This window comes from Mixophyes fleayi, chromosome 5 (assembly GCF_038048845.1).
Source record: "Mixophyes fleayi isolate aMixFle1 chromosome 5, aMixFle1.hap1, whole genome shotgun sequence".
NCBI classification, from domain to species: Eukaryota; Metazoa; Chordata; class Amphibia; order Anura; family Limnodynastidae; genus Mixophyes; species Mixophyes fleayi.
In genome coordinates this window covers 77,438,080-77,457,679 of record NC_134406.1, presented here as the reverse complement: position 1 = coordinate 77,457,679, position 19,600 = coordinate 77,438,080, and the positions used below count along the sequence as shown (strand labels likewise).

The 19,600-nt window shown below is 41.9% G+C and overlaps 1 protein-coding gene across 1 annotated transcript in view; it reads left to right on the top strand.

The window, feature by feature from the left end:
• CAPN7 (calpain 7) overlaps window positions 1–14,077 on the top strand; it is a 51,505-nt gene extending 37,428 nt beyond the window's left edge. Inside the window, exons 16-21 of the mRNA XM_075212426.1 lie at window positions 3,798–3,873; window positions 5,356–5,501; window positions 11,627–11,689; window positions 11,775–11,905; window positions 12,521–12,613; window positions 13,174–14,077. Of these exons, the coding sequence (XP_075068527.1) occupies window positions 3,798–3,873; window positions 5,356–5,501; window positions 11,627–11,689; window positions 11,775–11,905; window positions 12,521–12,613; window positions 13,174–13,318 (654 nt within the window). The 3' untranslated portion in view covers window positions 13,319–14,077. The remainder of the gene's footprint in view (window positions 1–3,797; window positions 3,874–5,355; window positions 5,502–11,626; window positions 11,690–11,774; window positions 11,906–12,520; window positions 12,614–13,173) is intronic.
• The last annotated feature ends 5,523 nt before the right edge of the window (window positions 14,078–19,600 follow it).

Sequence of the window (19,600 nt, the reverse complement as noted above, 5' to 3'; positions counted from 1 at the left end):
GTGTGTGTGCGTGCTGGAGGCTATACTGTGTGTGTGCGTGCTGGAGGCTATACTGTGTGTGTGCTAGTGTGCTAACATAGCATGTGTGTCTAAGAGTGGGGATCAGTGTGTTAATATAGTGTGTGTGTGTTGGTGAGTGTGAGTGAAGGGGCCAGTGTATTTTGTGTGAGTGAAGGGGCCAGTGTATGTTTTCCTTCTCTAAAACTAGGTGCGTCTTATAGTCAGGTGCGTCTTATGGAGCGAAAAATACGGTATATATTTCTATCTATTGAACGCTAACAAAATTCACAGTAAAAATCTCAGTTACATTATTGGCCAGGGTCAGTGATAATCTAATCACACCTTTATAACCATTGGTAAATAGTTAACCAGAACAATACATACTGTACCAGCACAAGCTTGAGAAATCACTAATACATTTACCAAGTCACTAATTACTGCTCACTTGTACTTTGTGACCTGCCAGATGATAATGTATAGATATGTTGTTCCTCTGGTAGTGTTGTGAGAGTCCTTATGTTTGTTAATCAACATTCAGGTCGAATGCACTTCAGTCATGACCTTTTTGTAAAGTATTAGCAGCCCAGGACATGCTTCCCAGTGCTGAGGCCTCTTAAAGGAACATTATCATGGAAATAAATTTTTAATATTATGTTTTTAAATATAGGACATTGTCTGTTATCAATGAAATAACAATAACATTTCAAGTTAATGATTATTATCTGTATTACTGTTCTGGAATCGCATGTCCACTGTTTAAAAATGAGCCGTTAGGTCTCAACTTTATGTAATCTCCACTCACTCGTAGCAGGGCTCAGGCTGCCTAAGCTATAGGCAACACTTTAATTTAATTTGTGTTAGCACTAAGTAGCTGTCGCTTGTAGTGGAGTGAAAATGACACACTATTAAGACAGCGAGAAGGACGCAATAATAAAAAACAGTAGCTGATATCAAAATATTATGCAAATTAGCCCTTTCCTTCGTCAACTAGTAAAAGTTACTTAAGTGCATCCCAGCTCCTTCTGTGTACTGCAGTTTTACTAGTTGAGCCGAGATAGGGATTGCAGAGGTAGTTAATCGCCCAAGTGCTAAAGAAACTGAAAACCTCTTTCAAGGAGCATTCTACTGTTTACTGGTATTATTCACTATATATGTGGACTAAATCATTGCATATCACCTCTCGGGTACCTACTTTTTTTATCTGTGTCTACAGAACTTCTCTAGAGCTGCCCCTCTATTTTGGAACTCCCACTCTGTCAGATTTGGACATGGTTGACAACCTTTAAATCATTACTAAAACTGACTTTTTCGGAGAAGATTACTCAGACTCATTTTAGCTTGTCTTTCACATCACCTGTTTCCAGCCAACATACTTTCAACCAACCTGCCCCCTCATATTGCCCATAACTTGTCTTTCTTGTTCTGTTCCCTTCTCTTATATTGTAAGCTGTCACAAGCCAGTGCTGTTTAGCCTTTATTTTGTTTTACGCTTGTATCTAATGTCTGATCTTTTACTAATTGTACAGTGCTTTATGGCTGATAATAATACATTCTAAATGCACAACCTTGGCAGTGCATTCTCCATAGTTCTTAGCAAAACCATCCAATGAAAATATTCCATCTCTAGCATAAATATGTATTTTTCTCTTTTGTTGAAAAAGTGAGACATGTAAAAATGTTGCTGAACTGTAACAAAAGTGCACTAGAGCCAATTAAGAGTCAATATTATACAGGGAGGATTCAGTTTTTACACAGTGCACCACAGGGGCCAGTAAGAGCCAGGAGGGAGAGTCTCTCTCCCCATTGGATCGGTCTTACCTTGCCCATGCCAAAAAATATCTGCTCTAAAATGGAGTAACTGCGGGTGAGGGAGCCTTTGCACTACATACCGCTCCCAGGTGCCAGTTCTCCTACTATATATGATCTTTGTTCCAGCTGCTGTTAGCTACCTCTCACTACAATACAGCATTGCCCTGTACCTTAATAATACACAATAGCCACATCCCAGTTTAACTTGCCTCCTGCAGGACCCTCCACCTGTTTCTTCAAGTTTAGTCCCAACCATCCTAAGCTTTGCTGCTTTACCTTCACCATAGGAAGAATGCTGGCCTAAAACCAGTTAATGCCAAACCCTAAATATTTTCCTCCGTCTTCCCTGGCAGCATGCCTTGGGTCTCCAACAAAGGTGAGTTACTGTCCCAACCATCCTCCTCACCCAAGGACACACAGATTGTTTTGTTTTGTACCCCTCCAACCTGTACACCCTTACTTCCCCATGCATTTCCCTGCTCTTCCTTTTCTACTTCCTCCTCTAATATCTCCATTCCAGAGGTAGAACGCTGGCCTAATACCGGGTATTGCCCTCAACACTTTCCACCTCCCCATGGCAGCATGGTGAGTGGCGTGGCAGTATCCATGGTCCCGGAGTTGACCTAGTGCTGTCTGTCTGTCCTCGCCACATGCCCTGGATCTTCTGTCGGGTATGGCAGGGCCAAATAACTGTGTGATGTATGTATTGCATAAAATGCATGTATATGTGCAAAGTATGTATTTGTGTATGTATGGGACTTACTGTGTGCATGCGAGAGAATGGATGGATGCATCTGTGTATTTAGCAACGTTCATATATGAACAGATGCAGGTCTTTATAGGGTTAATGCATACATGTATGGGGCACTTTGTAGGTGTGTGTGGAAGTATATATGTATGAATGTGTCTATGGGACACAATGTGTGGGGGGAGAAATTGCATATGATGTTCACATGTGGAAGAATCCATGTGTGTGTGATGCATGTATGTATGGAGCAGAATGTATGAGTGTGTATCAGGAAGGATACGTGTGTGTGTGTGTGAGATATATGGATAGGACAGAATGTATATGTTAGTCATGTATGTACATTTTTGAGGCGGAATATGTGTTAGAAGCAGCATAATGTGTGTATAAAGTGCATAGGGGGTAGAAGTCATGTAACTGTAAGGCATGCATGTATTTTGTGTATGGTGCAAAATGCACATGAGTCAAATTTCCAAAGCCACTTCCACCTCTCTATAGGGCACACTCTGTGGCGGTCTGAAAATCGGAACTAGGGAGGTCTCCACATAACTCTGATGCCCACATTATAATAAAACGTAAGCCATGCTGATGTCCTAAAACTCACACACTAAATGGATTAACACTCTTACCCACTACACTAACAAACATGCTTCAGTTGTGCCCCACCAACAATTCAATACTAACGTTTAATGAAAACATTTACATTAATCTGCACCATCACCTGTACAATGTGCACCACACAACCTATTCCAAAGATAGGTGTTCCTCTAAAATGTATACACCTGGTAACCACTGAAATATATTGCCTATTCCTACATACAGATTACCCATAACAAGGGATGCTGAGAGGGGGCAGGTACCAAATACCTGGAGCCAGGCCTGCCTGGACTCTGTGTAGTGGGGGAGTCACTAACCTGGTGAGGCCACACCCCCTTTGGCATCTATGAAAGGAACCCCAAGAAGTTACTGTACCAGGGTCTGAAATTCCTCATGGCAGTCCTGCCCATAAACACCTACCACACAAGCATACAAGCTATCCACAGAACTCAATAGTTTGCCAAGCTGATCCATTATTACTGCATAAGAAATACAGAATTACATGCAGTATTATTTCATTTTATTAAAGTAACTACTTTTGTACTATTTAAACTTCCTCTTTCGATATGTCATTGTTCAGGTCAATTTTGCTAGAGTATAAACAAGTTGCTGAAATAAAATTCTGTTTTTACTTTATTTGTTATAGGATGACTTTGCACAAAATCGAGAATTTATAACATTGGTTGTTTATAAGAATGATGGCAAGAAGGTTTATTACCCAGGTAAGTTTTAAAGTTTAGAAAAGTATATGAAATGCACTAGCTGGTGAGTTTAAATGAAAACTAAACCTTAAATTCAAGCCAGTATATATAAAAAGCTTCAGCTACATTCACAAATGATCATCTTTAAAATTATAGAGTGGGTCACAGTATTTTTCATCTCCAATACCTGGTAGGTACATACATAAGGTTTAAAAAGTTAATTTTTTTTTTTTTATAAAAAGGCATATATGGGAACATCACCAACTGTTTTTTTTTATATTGATTTAATGTATAGCTTAGGTTTAATGGACATACCTTAAATAAATATACACTGCTTTCATTGCTTTCTGAAAGAGGTAAATCATACGTCCCGTTCTGAATGCAGCAGGTAGGACATAGACATACAGTGTATTAAAGATCATAGATATCTGACCCCTTTTCACGTCTGGTTCTTTTGTACATTTCCAGCTTGCTGTTTTACCTGGCAAATAACAGCTGTAAAATATGAAAGGAGGTTTCGATCACTTTTAAACATAGCGCTGTGAATTACTAGTTTTGCAGCTGTAGAAATTACAGTGACTGCAAGATTGTTGGCATGTGGTAGATATTCTACCTTATATGCCACATAGCCTATAATCAAGTACTTTTGTGAAATGAAGGCATATTTATGTACAAAAGACTCCATATTCCAATGTGATATTTTTATGGTATTAACCCAAAATCTCTAAATTAGTTGCTTTTCAATACTGGTTTGCTGTTTAACAGGAAAAAATATAAATGTGTGTAATGCTTAAGGCTATGTTTGAGTGTATGCCTATTTCAAATGATCAAATATTTCACTGATTTATTAATTGTATTATTCAACTGAATGGAAGGAAAAATTCATGTTATGTTATGTTTTTAGGACGCAGTGTTCTAAATTATAGTGCACTGGCACTTATCCCTGTAATTCATGGGTGAGGCACATACCTCGCCAGGAAGTATTGGAGGGGGTTTGTAATTCTGGTGTCCTTTCTTTTATTCTGCGAATGGTCTAAACCAGTGGTGTGCAAATTGTGGACCCCAGAGTTCGTATATTTTGGGTCTCAACTAAAAAAATAATTTGACCATCGCACCATTGATCTAAATTAAACATATTTCTAATGGGTTTTTTTTGCATTAAATAACATACGAAAATGCTCAGTTATGAAGAAGGCCTTGTAGGACTTCTATTGTTAAAAGTAAATTATGTTCAAGACATGTAAGACAGGCATCTGTAATGTACACATACATGCACAAATGTTAAGTACCATGCATTTAAACCTACACACTTGTCTCAAAGGGTGAACAAGCCCTAGATGTCGCCACACAAGGGTATACAAGTTATTGCTTATATTTGGACGAGGGCGGAATTCTACGTGAGCCAACTGGTCTTCATCTGATATCCTCATGTAATGTTTTATAAATGCCTCATCTGGCATTGATCAATTTATGCTGTTGAATGCTTACTGTTTTACATTTTAGCTGACCCTGCTCCTTACATTGATGGAATCCGGATAAATAGTCCTCACTACCTGACAAAGATATCCCTGACCTCACCTGGAACTCACACCTTTACATTAGTGGTGTCTCAGTATGAGAAGCAAAACACTATCCACTATACGCTCAGGGTAAGTGACAGGACAGCAGATATAATAGGCTCATATGCTATGAACTTTACCTAATTGAGCATCGCTTGGCTCTTAGCTGAGATGTAACAGTTGGCCTTATGGATTAGAAAATGCATCAATTCGTATGTCCAGGAAATGTTGAGAATCCCTAAGACAGTGGCACATTACATTCATACGTATGAATGTACAATCTTGTAATTGTAAATTAAATTCTCTGTGAAGGAATGTAATTCTGTTTGTAAAATGTGACACCCTACCGAATGTAATTTAGTGGTGTTATATAAATAATATTTCTCTTTCATCCAGTCTGGGGGACACTGCTTACCATGGGTTGTGGAGGGAGCTTGGGGAGTTGGCACCTAACTAGTTAACTTTAGTGCTGCCGACAGACCCCTCCCCTCTACAATCCCCCTGCCCCCTCTTGTTCAGTTTTTTTTAGGTGCCCATGGAGTTGGGCAGTGTTTTAGTACTGTAGCTTATTTTATTACTTTTATTTCTTTTATTTTATTTTTTTTTCATAGGTGGCAGAGCTGGAGTGTGTTCTAATATAGAGAACACACTCACAGCAGGACAGCGCAGGCACTACCCTGTCAGATGAGAGCCAGCGGCTCTCACTGACAGGGACAGGAAAACAAGAAGAATAGGTGCCTGAATTGGGAGTGACAAGCGGTCTCACGGACCGCTGTCACTCCTGGAGCCTCCCCGATAACCGGCGCTGCCACTGCAGGCATAGAGCGCCGGTTATCGGATATTGCATTGGCGGCGGTCATCTTGGAAAACGGAGGAGAGGAGAAGGGGGCTATACCTGGATCCCCCCTCATATATAGGAGGGGGCATCAGGTATTATCCGCTGCGGAGACCTCCCCTGGAGGTCTCCACTACTCTGCCACCTAACCCTTTTTATTTTTTATATGGACCACAGAATCGCTGCAGAGGCAGCACTACTGAAGGGGGGGAGCTAAGAAATAGAGCTCCCCCTCCTTCCAGAGAGAGAGATGGTTTATCCCAGTCTTCTGGCGCCAAGGAGAAGCCCGGGAAGAGAGAACTGATCTGAGGGAGCAGGCACCAGGACACTGCTCTTGGACTTCTCCCCTGTTTGGCCTATGGGCTAAGTATTTGATTTATTTAAACACATATTCTGTATTGCTGTGTACTAGTGGGTTAGTAGGGGTTATTTTATAGTTCTCCTACTTGCTTAAGTATTATTTTGTGTTTAAAATATTACAAGTACAACTTTTTATATCTAGATTAGTTGATTACTTGTAGTTTTACACTTTTCTCTCCACACATTTATATCTCTCTCTCTACTCAGCTAAATTTAACAATTTAAGTCTGTGTGCTTGGTGTGCCTTCCTTTATTAAGAAATGTCAGATAAGGGAAAGGGCCCTATTGCAAAATATTTTACATGTTCTAAATGTATTGTAAAATTACCCTGTGGGCAGAAGGACCCGTTGGCGCTCTGCTCTGTCTGCGAGGCAGGGGTCCCCCCTGCGCAAACCCAGCATATTTCAGCCCCACTGACGGAGGAACCGGCCTGGGTCACCTCCCTGACACAGTCGGTTTCCTCTTTAGCACAGATGGTTTTTCAATCTAATCAATTGCTATCTACTGTGGCTACTTCGGTGGCTAATAATACTAGTACTCAGTTGGGCCTCCCTGTTACCACAGGTTCTATTGGAACGTCTATAGCAGGACCTTCCTCTTCTCATACATACCTAGCCCCTGTTCTCACAGATCCGGCATGGTCTGCAGCATTTATAAAGGGTTTGGATAAACTAAACCAGTTACTTGAATCCCCAAACATTCCGCCTGCTAAAAGAAGGAGGCCTAGATCTAATAATATCCTTATGGTCCTTTCAGACTCTGAGGAGTATTCAAAAGAAGAGGGGGAAATTAATTCTGATCCTGACCAGGTTCAACCTTTGGGACAGGAAGAAAGCTCTAAAAGCCAATTTATTAATAATTTGGTTTTAGCAGTGAGACAAGCGTTGGACCTCCCAGAACCGGAGGATACTACTCCTAGAGACAGAAGTCTCTTTAAGAAGGCCAAAAGGAAGGCTATCTGTTTCCCCCCTTCCGTAGAACTTAAGGATATTGCAGAAGGAGCCTGGAAACAGCCTGATAAGAGGTTCTCAGTTCCCAAAAGGTTCTCTGCCCTGTACCCATTGCAGGAGGAAGATGTGGTTCGCTGGGAGAGTATTCCAAAAGTGGATATTCCAATAGCCCGATTGGCCAAGCACACTTTACTCCCAGCTCCAGGTTCTGCATCTCTGCAGGATGTCAATGACCGCAGAGTGGAATCCCAGCTGAAATCTATTTTTACGGCTGCGGGTTCTTCCTTTAGGCCCACATTTGCTTCAGCTTGGGTGGCTAGAGCCATGGAAGCATGGGCAGACCAGCTGGCAGAGGCCTTGCAGGACTCTGATTTACTTCCCCTGGCTTTGCATTTGAAGGAGGCATCGGAGTACCTTTATGAGGTGGCCCAGAACACAGCGGCTGTATCCTCTTCTATTCAGGCTGCATCTATTTCAGCAAGAAGAACGTTATGGCTGAAATACTGGGAAGGAGATGCGGAATCAAAAAAGTCAGTGGAATCCATTCCTTTTTCTGCAGCAGGTTTGTTCGGCCCGGAATTGGATACCCTAATCTCCCAGGCAATGGGGGGGCAAAAGCACTTCCTTGCCGGTATTTCCTAGCAGGAGCCGAAACCCTCGGGTCAGCTCCTTTCGTCAGCCCTTTAGGGGGACCTCCTTGCCTAGAGGACAGTCCTTTAGAGGCAGACAGCCCAATTCTCGAGGCTCCTCTGCCAGGGGGAGATCCTCGTTTTCAGCTAGACGCCAGGCCTCCAAGACCCAGGAAAAGCCTGCATCCTGACGACCACTCTATTCTCCTGGAGGAGGGGCCAGTGGGGGGACATCTGTCTTTGTTTCAGGAACAGTGGGCAGCGTCCTCCCAAGATCCTTGGCTTCGGGGCATTATATCAGAGGGGTACAGGATAGACCTGCTGGGCCCGGTTCCACATCGCTTCTTCATGACCCCGCTCCCCCGAGATCCATCAAGAAGGCAGGCAATACAGGATTGTGTCGCCTCTCTTCTTTCTCAAAGAGTTATCTGCAGGGTCCCAGATTACCAGAAGGGACAGGGGTTTTATTCAAACCTGTTTCTGGTCAAAAAGCCGGACGGCTCCTTTCGTCCCCTCCTAAACTTAAAGGGCCTCAGTGTGCACTTACGGGTGGACAAATTTCGGATGGAATCCCTAAGGTCAGTGATAAACGACTTAGAGAAGAATCAGTTTATGGCGTCCATAGACATAAAAGATGCATACCTCCACATTCCCATTTGGATCCAACATCAGTCTCTCCTAAGATTCTCGGTGGGATCCTTCCACTATCAGTTTCGAGCCCTACCCTTCGGCCTCTCAACAGCACCGAGGGTTTTCACGAAGATCATGTCAGTTATGGCAGCATGTCTTCACCTTCAAGGAGTTCAGGTCGTGCCCTATTTGGATGACTTGCTCATCAAATCCTCCACGGAGAATTGCTTACGTCATCACTTATCCCTCACCTTGGCGGTTCTCGAGTGCCATGGATGACTAATAAATTTAAGGAAATCCCAGATGGTACCGTGTCAACGCATGGTTTTCCTAGGGCTCATTATGGACACCAGCCAGCAAAAGGTGTTCCTGCCTGTCGAGAAGTTCAGTTCAATTTAGAGTATAACAACACAAGTCTTGTCTTCTCCCAGCCCCTCAATGCACTTGTGCATGCGGCTGCTGGGAAAGATGGTGGCCTCCTTCAAGACCGTCCCCTTCGGTCGAGCCCATTCTCAATGTTTTCAGTGGGATCTGTTGACGAAATGGTCAGGATCCCACCTACGTTTGGATCTCCAGAGGATCTCTATCTCCAGGGGCGAGAGAATCACTTCAGTGGTGGCTGATTCAGGATCACATGACAGTGGGCAGGTCCTTCGCTCCATGGTCTTGGATCATAGCCACGACAGACGCCAGCCTAAAAGGTTGGGGGGCGGTAATCCTGCACCTCAGGCTCCAGGGACTTTGGTCGGTTCGGGAATCAGCCCTATCCATAAACGTACTGGAGTTGAAGGCAATTCTACTGGCCCTCCGGGGGGCCAGTCCCTCCTCCAGGGTCACCCTGTCAGAGTTCAGTCAGATAATGCCACGGCCGTGGCATATGTCAACAGGCAGGGAGGAACCAGGAGTGCAGCTGCAATGAATATTGCAGCTCAAATTTTGGTTTGGGCAGAACAACACGTTCCAGCAATATCGGCAGTATACATTCCAGGAATAAGAAATTGGGAGGCCGACTACCTAAGTCGAAACCAGATGATGCCGGGGAAGTGGTCACTCCATCCTGGAAGCAGGTTTCGGCACTTTCAGAATTTTTTCACCTGAAATTAGCGGATTTACCAGATATTAGGACTTTCCTCCAGGGAGTCTTGCATATTCAGCCTCCCTATGTTCCGCCTACGGCGCCTTGGAATCTCAACCTGGTACTGGATATGCTTAAAGGGCCTCCTTTTGAGCCATTACTTGTGGCAGATTTGATGTGATTGACCTGGAAGGTCCTCTTTCTTTTGGCTATTGCATCTGCACGTAGGGTTTCGGAATTAGGGGCTCTGTCTTGTCGGGAACCATATCTGGTTTTCCACGAGGACAGAGCGGTGTTAAGAACCCTCCCTCCCTTCGTTCCAAAAGTAGTTTCGGCTTTCCGTCTGAACCAGGAAATTATAGTTCCGGTCTTCTCATCTTCTTCCCATTCGGATCAACAATATATGGAAAAGTTAGATGTGGTTAGGGCTCTCCGCATTTATGTCAAAAGAACTTCTCAGATTAGGCGTACTGATTCTCTGTTTGTTCTTTATGATGCTAATAAGAGAGTCTGGCCAGCCTCAAAACAGTCCATTGCAAGATGGATTACGGCAACCATTAAGCAAGCTTACATAAAGGCTAACCGTCCTGTGCCGGAGAGACTTTCGGCCCATTCCACAAGATCGGTAGGGGCGTCGTGGGCAGCGAGAAATGGGGCTTCTGCGGACCAGCTTTGCAGGGCAGCCACCTGGTCCTCTGTCCACACCTTTACAAAATTTTATCAGTTTAATGTATTTGCATCTGCAGATGCAAATTTCGCTCGTAGTGCTTTACGAGCGGGATTTTCAGAGTAGTCCCACCCTTAGTGGGCTGCTTTAGAACGTCCCCATGGTAAGCAGTGTCCCCCAGACTGGATGAAAGAGAAAAGAGGATTTATGTACTTACGTTAAATCTGTTTCTCTGATTCCGTCTGGGGGACACTGCGATCCCTCCCTTCTGCTTTTCTTCTGTGTGCTCTTGTTTGACTGGCCTTTACTCCTTTTGCTTTATAATTAACTGAACAAGAGGGGGCAGGGGGATTGTAGAGGGGAGGGGTCTGTCGGCAGTACTAAAGTTAACTAGTTAGGTGCCAACTCCCCAAGCTCCCTCCACAACCCATGGTAAGCAGTGTCCCCCAGACGGAATCAGAGAAACGGATTTAACGTAAGTACATAAATCCTCTTTTAATTCAAATTACAATTGTATTCAAGGCATAGATACATTGTTGAATTTTGCATCAGACAGATGCCTCTTGTCATTAATCCAATAAACACAAGTATGTATATACTTGTATATGCATTTGCAAAAGTTACTTTTTTTTTCTTCCAAAACACAATTGATCTTTTACATAATAGTCATATTTTAAACCTCAGTAATTCATATAGTACACATGCAAGCATAATATACCCCCTGTCAATTTATGTGGACTAAATGAGGTGCTGAGAGCAAAGGAATACGATGTCACTTGTCATGTGACATAAAGGAAGAGTAGGGGAGGGCTAGCAAATTTTAGCCTGGGGGAAAGACTTGACTCGGCAGCCGAGTTTAAAGGAAAAAAAATGCAGGTGGCCCAGTGACAGCCCAAGTTAGCCCACTATGGGACCAACCCGGTTGGCAGATTCCCCCCTGCCCCCCAACCCAGCCTGCCCCTGAGGAAGAGCCTGGTGGAATGGTCCTACTCACGTCACGCTTCCAAACCAGGAAGAAAAAAGCTAAACCCTTAATCAAATGATGTGACTTGGTTATTATGTATTGTAGGTGTATGCTGCTACAAAGTTTACATTTTCCAAGATCCCAACACCATGCACAGTAAACAAACGGGTAAGCCTGATGTGTTTTTTAGATTCCGGTTCACTAGTGCTGTTGTTTTCCTTTCTGGGATCTAAAAGGAAATGTTTTCTTCCAGATTAATGGCCAGTGGAAAGGTCAGAGTGCTGGAGGATGTGGCAACTTCAGGGATACCCACAAAAATAACCCCATTTACCAATTTAACATGGAGAAAGCTGGACCATTACTGGTTGAGCTGAGAGGACCAAGGTTTGTAATGCTCATCTTGAGATTATTATTACATTATAATGACATAGCACATTCTATGATCTGCAGTTACTACTTATAGCTACCCCTTACAGATGACAATAAGGAGTACTGCGTTTTTAAATCATTTATGGGTATTCTTGCTGTAACAAATTTTGATATATACTTACATTTACCATCCACTATGCTTCTCCAATCACTCATATCTTTCTGTGACATTTACATGGTTTACTGGTTGGTATTATCACTTACCCTAGTGTTTACATATTTTTCCCTATTGTGAAGATCCACACATCACCACCCACTATCCTCTGGGCTGTAGTGGGTCATGTGACTTGTCAGGTAACTGTGTAGCCATGTAATGAACTGCAAAGCCCTTTGTAAATGATTAAATGTGTGTCCTCCCTGGTTACATACTGTAGTTTTCTACTTGACTTCTGTTTGTTTGAATCATATGTAGCCTCAACAGATTATTTAGTAACAGCAAAATATAGTAGTATATAAGAAAAATAGTGATGCAGTATAAAATTATTGTATAACATCTTAAATGTTCATCCACTTAGGCACTTCTTAGTAAATTTTTTGGTAAAGACACAAATCTTTTTATTTACCATTTAGGCAGTACAGCGTGGGATTTGAGGTGATTACAGTGTCCACATCTGGAGATCCAGGGTCATCAAGCTTCCAGAAGAAAAGCAGCGGAGATTACAGGTATCATGCTTGTCATATCATGCAGTTTGTTCATACATTTCACATTTAAAATGCATGTTACAGTATGTCTTAAAGTGGAATTAAACTTTACAAATGTTGTTTGATATGTGCAGATAGTTGATGAACACTGCTTACTTAGTAAAACACTTACAGGGTTGCTCAAGACATGCTGTCATATTTCTGCCCCAATTTCCTAAAGCACAGATTTAGATAAATAACAGTTACATTGTATTCTGCAGAAGATTTTTGTTTACATATCTTGATCTTTTTTTCAAAGACATAGAAGCAAAACATTCACATACTTATAGAATTGTCTTTGCTCAATGCTAAAACTTTAAGGGAGAGCAAAATGTCTGCCCCCAGTCAGTAAAAACTGTAATTGTAGGTTTAATGTCACTGTTTCTCATTCTTCATTTTCAAACGTATGAAAACATGCCTCTTACATGGAGTTTTAAAATGACTGTTTTTACTTTAATGTTTCATTCCATAAAAGAACTGCAGAAAATAGCCAAGGTACTTAAATCACACGGTCTAAACAGCAATTTATTTTCTCTCCACAGATGCGGCTTCTGCTATTTGGAAATAGACAATATACCTGCAGGAATTTATAATATTATCCCCACTACATTCTTGCCTGCTCAGGAGGGCCCCTTCTTTTTGGACTTCAATAGCGTAACACATCTCAAAGTATCACAGCTGCAGTGATCGGGAAATGAAAGCCAGCACTTCTCAGGGCATATCTCTGCTGTACAATACCGGCTTCTAGTGGGAGAATCCTGTCCGTCATGGAGTTTACATGGTGCATGCAGAGAGAGGAAATTGATATGGCTTGCAATACTATTCTAGATCATCATCCGTTGCTTACAAACCCTACTCCGTGAAGAAAGAGACTTCTTTTAGAGAGGGGAAAGGGTACTGCTGGTAAACTGCATTTTAATGTGTACTTGAATATTTTATTGCAGAATTTCAAAGAATAGTGCTATAAATACTTTTTTTTTTTTCACCACAAAGCAGTTTTGTTTTTAATATGTTACAGGTCTTAACAGAATTAATTGGAAATGAGAGCACAAATGCTGGTTAGACAGTACCAATACTATGGACTGATGTCCAGTGTAGTTTGTTTTTTACATCTTCAGTTGAACTAGTGGCTAATTGGTATTTATTAAGAGTTGTGAAGTCCTATCATATGGTTTGTCCTTGGTTAGATACACTATCAGAGTGTATCTAATGGTACCTACATTTGCTTTCCAGAGGCTTAATTGTATGCATGTCAAACTTCACTACTGTGGTATTTGCCCAATGTCAGCAATTAGAAATCACAGGCACAAATATGTTTTTGCATGTAATCCCACCCTTGAATATACAAGTACTCTTGGAAACATTCTGCAAGAGAGAATATCTTACCAATGATAAGATATAGAAATGGACCTGCATTTACAAAATATAAGTTTTGGTCTATTATGTCTATTTAATTAAACATAAAAGAGCTCACAATGGAACTCTCTTAAAATAAAAATTTATAACAATGTCAAACAATCCAAAGCATAATTTTGCATAAGCTTTAACAGGCTAGCAGTTAACTATATGCCAGGATCCGTAAATCATTATGTTTGCATGCTTATTAAGCGTCTTTACATAAGGGTGTAACAAACATACTGGATCTTCGTGAAAAATGTTCAGTGTTTATGATTTCATAATAGTTGATAATGACACAAATAAGCATGTGACATCACAAAGTAGGATGTAAAGTAACAAAGTATATTAAAACAGCAGCACTTCTATCATAGCAAAAGGACCTTGCCTCTTATGGAAACTGCTCCTCCGGCACCCTAGTACCTTTAACCATGATTTTAATTATGATAAGGATTTATAAGGTTAAGGGGTGATATCAAGGCTTCAGATCTTCAATAACCTTACTGAAATAGCTTTACTGAAACTACAATAGCTATCCTAATCCAGCCCATATCAATACAGTCTTCTGTTTATTCATGCTGTTGGTGTCCTTAACATTGACAGATTGTCATACAAAGTATTCAGAATATGCATTGATTCCTATGTACCATTCCCTCTAATATCACTAACGCATGTACACACTAGAATCAGTAGCATGGTGGCTTAGTGGTTAGCACTTCTGCTTCACAGTGCTGGGTTCATGTGTTCAATGCCCAACCATGACCTTATCTGTGTGGAGTTTGTATGATCTCCACGTGTTTGCGTGGGTTTCCTCTGGGTTCTTTCTTTTTCTCTCTCTCTCTCTCTCTCGCTCTCGGATTTTAGACTGTAAGCTCTAATGGGGCAGGGACTGAGGTTAGTGAGTTCTCTCTACAGCGCTGCAGAATTAGTGGCGCTATATAAATAGAGGATATGATAAATAATACCTCTACACATTTAAACCAGCAATTAGTAAGGAATTTCTAAACCAGCCTAGTGACCTCTCAATTTTTCTTTGTTGCTGCTTGATGAATCACAGCAAAAAAAGACACTATGATATGACTACGACAATGCTTTATTAAGTTATCCATACATACGAAATACTGTAGAGACCCCAAATCAATGGTGGCTTTACAATGCAGAATCTGGAATCTTTGGTGGCTTTACAGTGCAGACCCCAGAGTTCTGGCGGCAAAACCATGCAGGCCCCAGTAATGTACATGCAAATCCTGCTATCCTGCAAGGTCTCGGTTACATGCTGTAAAGGTGTTATACTCACTAAATAGTTCCAGTGTTTCATTAATCAAGGGGACTGGAATGGTTTTTGGTGCATAGTGCCAGCAATCGAAGGCTGGATACCCAAGAGTTCTGGGAGCTAAGATTTGAGTTCCTGAAGTGCCAACATGCCTTGATAGCCATTAGTATGCTGGAGCGCATTATAATACAAGCACCAGCATGTCCAGACAATTAAAGGCTGCCAGGACAAGCTGGAATCTGTAGTGCACCACAGACAATATTATTTAATCTTTTACTTTTTAAACCACACCCACCACCCAGGGGTGTAGGAATAGCTCTAGGACAAACCAGCCCTGTGCTGATAGCACTAGAGGGGAAGAACCCGCAATTTTTTGTTTTTGTCAGCCTAATCTCCCTAGGGAAATCAGCCCTGTGCCTAGGGCTGGTTGGTAATGTAGCAGGGGGACACCTTACTGAGTGTTTTCCTGCTATAGTGCCACCAGCTCTGGCTGGCATTGTCTGGTGGTGGAATCCTCAATTTCAGGGGGACTGTTCGATTTCTTTATTTTATTTTTAACGGACGGGGCAAGGTCCATGCACAAAAGGGAAGTGCCTTCTAAGAGACATAGCTATGCCTGCTTCCAGCTCTATATAGGTAGCAGACCGAGACATACTCCTTTTTACTCCGTATTCGCAGTAGATAAGTTAATTTTGCGCTTCCGTTTTGGACCTGCATTCAACTCTATATGGTCCTTTAGCAGTTTCCTCCGAATGGAATTGCTGACTGTTGAAGTAAAGTGTCGCCATGATGTGACCTCATTAACGGAAGAAGGCTGAGCCCAAGGTTGAACCTGGTGTGCTGCCTGCTTGTTAACTAGTAATGTACAGTTTCTGTTTGGCACTTAAACACATTGGACCTGATTCATTAAGGAAATTAAAGCAAAAAAAAATGAATACGTTTTCTCCTGAACAAAACCATATTACAATGCAGGTGTACAAATTAGTTTATTATTTTGCACATAAGGAAGATACTGGCTGTTTTTTCATGTAGCACACCAATACTTGATAACTTTATTTTTACACTGATATTTGAAATTGATTCAGGACATGCCCTACCCCAATTATAAATCTGTCCCCACATTTGAAATGTATCTTCTGCTCCAATGCAACATGGTTTTGCCCAGGTGAAAAGTTACTCATTTGTTTTGCTTTACTTTCCTTAATGAATCAGGCCCTATTTGTGTTATTTCAGACAGTTTTTCCATTTGGAGACACAACTTGGCCGGTATGTCAACACTTGTTTACATGCAGTACCATTTGCCAGACCACATGTTGCACTGTTAGTTTATGTAACTCTGTAAAAATAACCACCTAAATTAATAACTAGCACTAGTGGTGTTGCCTGGGCTGGTTACCGCTGAAGCAGAGGGACAACAAGTGTAGGGACCTCTGCAAAAGAGGAAACTAGCACTGGACTGGTCTGGTCATGAAACAACATTGAAACCCACAGTGAGGAGTCCCTTTGTCATAATTTGAAACCAGTCCCAACACACAGCAAGGGATGGATTTTCTTCTATGAATCTAGCCCACAGAAATGTGCCGCTCCCCATCGGGGCAATCCAGCCCCTTGAATGGCACTGGGACTCATCCAGCCACTCCTCTGAGGCAGTTACCAGAGTAATAGTGTAAACATAAAATTATTAAATGTTGCTATGGAAGAACTGCCTGTTAGTGACTGATAGAGCATGCTGGAGCTTATACATGTACAAGCGCCAACATACCCAGGCAGCCCACTAGAACGCATACATTCAGTGGACACTTTATTAGGTACACCTATATAGTACTAGGTAGGACCCCCCCCCCATTTCCCCAGAACCACCTGAAGTCTTTGTAGCATAGATGCAACAAAGTGCTGAAAACATTCCTTAGAGATTCTTGTCCATGTTCATATGAAAGCATCACGCAGTTGCTCCAGATTTGTTGGCTGCACATTCATGCTGCAAATCTGTTCACCACATCCCAAAGATGCTGTATTGGATTGAGATCTGGTAACTGTAGCGTCCATTGGAGTACACTGAACTCATCGTCATGATGGAGCCAGCTTGAGATATCGTGTGCTTTGTGACATGGCACACTATTCTGCTGATAGTATCCATTAGAAGATGGGTAGACTGTTGCCATAAAGGGATGCACATGGTCAGCAACAATAATCAGGTAGGCTGTTGCATTTAAGCAATGCTCAGTTGGTATAAAGGTGACTAATGTGTGCCAAGAAAACATTTCTTACACCATTATACCTGTATCCATGAATTCATGTTCTTTAAGAAAACTCCTGATGTGATAATCTGCATGGCGCAGCAGAAATCGAGATTCATCAGACGAGACTGAGCTGTTCACTGTATAACATTGAAACCCAATGATTTATTCCAGTCTTCATCTGTCCAGTTTTAGTGAGACTGTGTCCACTATAATCTGTTTCCTGTTCTTAGCTGACAGGAGTGGAACCCATTGGTCCTCTGCTGCTGTAGACCATCCGCTTCAAGGTTCAATGTGCTGTTAAGTAATTTAGATCGAGCTGACAAGAAGGCAACAGTAACTGGAATAAACATAGTCAGGCCAGCTGCTAAATAACACTGAAAGGTATAGAGCTCGTCAAGCCTTATTTCATCTACTGAAGTGTAGTATTATGTTATACACATGACATGCTTTGGCTCTAGACTCATCTACACACCTGTATCTACAATATAATATAGCATAATAATATGTTATTTACCTGAGTGTAGTGTTTGTGATGCGAATGATGCATCTTTGCTCTGGACGTATCTATGCACCAATATCTACAATAAACAGTTGTACAATAATACAGTATATTATCTACTGAGGTGTATTGTTATGTTACATTCATACACCATGGCCTTATCTGTGTGGAGTTTGTATGTTCTCCCCGTGTTTGTGTGGGTTTCCTCCGGGTGCTCCGGTTTTCTCCCACACTCCAAAAACATGCTAGTAGGTTAATTGGCTGCTATCAAAAATGACCCTAGTCTCTCTCTCTGTCTGTGTGTGTGTGTGTGTGTGTGTATGTTAGGGAATTTAGACTAAGCTCCAATGGGGCAGGGACTGATGTGAATGAGTTCTCTGTACAGTGCTGCGGAATTAGTGGCGCTATATAAATAAATGATGATGATACACCAGCATCTATATTACAATGTAATACAACAACACGGCAAATTGCCGTGAATTGAATAATTTTTTCCCCCCGCCCCATGGGATAATGATCCGGTTTCGCAGGCCAAAATGACACAAATGAGCAAGTATGATTTAAGTTTACAACTCTAAATCAGGCCCTGTATGTATCAAATGTATGTGTCAAAGTGTTTTAAGAGCTATCCAAATAACTGTTATATAGACTTAGGCCTCAGTTTGCAATCCCCAAAATCTGAATGAGATCGTACATTTTACATTTGCCACCCTGCAGCATAACATAACTTTTTTTTTTCTCTTTGTATAGAAAAATTGACATGTAGGGGAGTACACTAGCAAGACAAAGAGCAGCAATGTTTCAAATGGACAAAAATAGCATTTTCGTACTCACCGTAAAATCCTTTTTCGTAGTCCATTCAGGGACACTGCAATACATAGGGGTATAGTAGGTGGTACCAGGAGTCTAGGCACTTAAACAGTTAAGTCTGTGAGTGTAACTCCACCCCTGCTATAACCCTCCCACAGGAAGAATATTTAGTTTATGTCTAACAAAGCCTGAAGGAGGTCAACTAGGTTAGCTAACCACAGCAACACAGTCAACCATACAACATTCAAAGATGGGTGCGCAGTGTCCCCCAATGGACTAAGAGAAAGGGATATTATGGTGAGTACAAAAATCCTATTTCTCTTTCATCCAGTCTGGGGGACATTGCTTACCATGGGTTGTGGAGGGAGCTTGGGGAGTTGGCACCTAACTAGTTAACTTTAGTGCTGCCGACAGACCCCTCCCATCTATAATCCCCCTACCCCCTCTTTTTTAGGTGCCCAGGGAGTTGGGCAGTGTTTTTTAGTGCTTAATGTAATTTTTTTTCATTTTTATTTCATTTTATTCTTGTATTTTTTTTACAGGTGGCAGAGCTGGAGTGTGTTCTATTATAGAGAACACACTCACAGCTAGAGCTGCTGGCTCTCATCTGACAGGGACAGGAAGAATAGGTGCCTGATTTAGGAGTGACAAGCGGTCTCTCCGGACCACTGTCACTCCTGGAGCCCCCCCGATAACCGGCGCTGCCACTGCAGGCCTAGAGCGCCGGTTATCGGATAGTTAATATGCCGGCG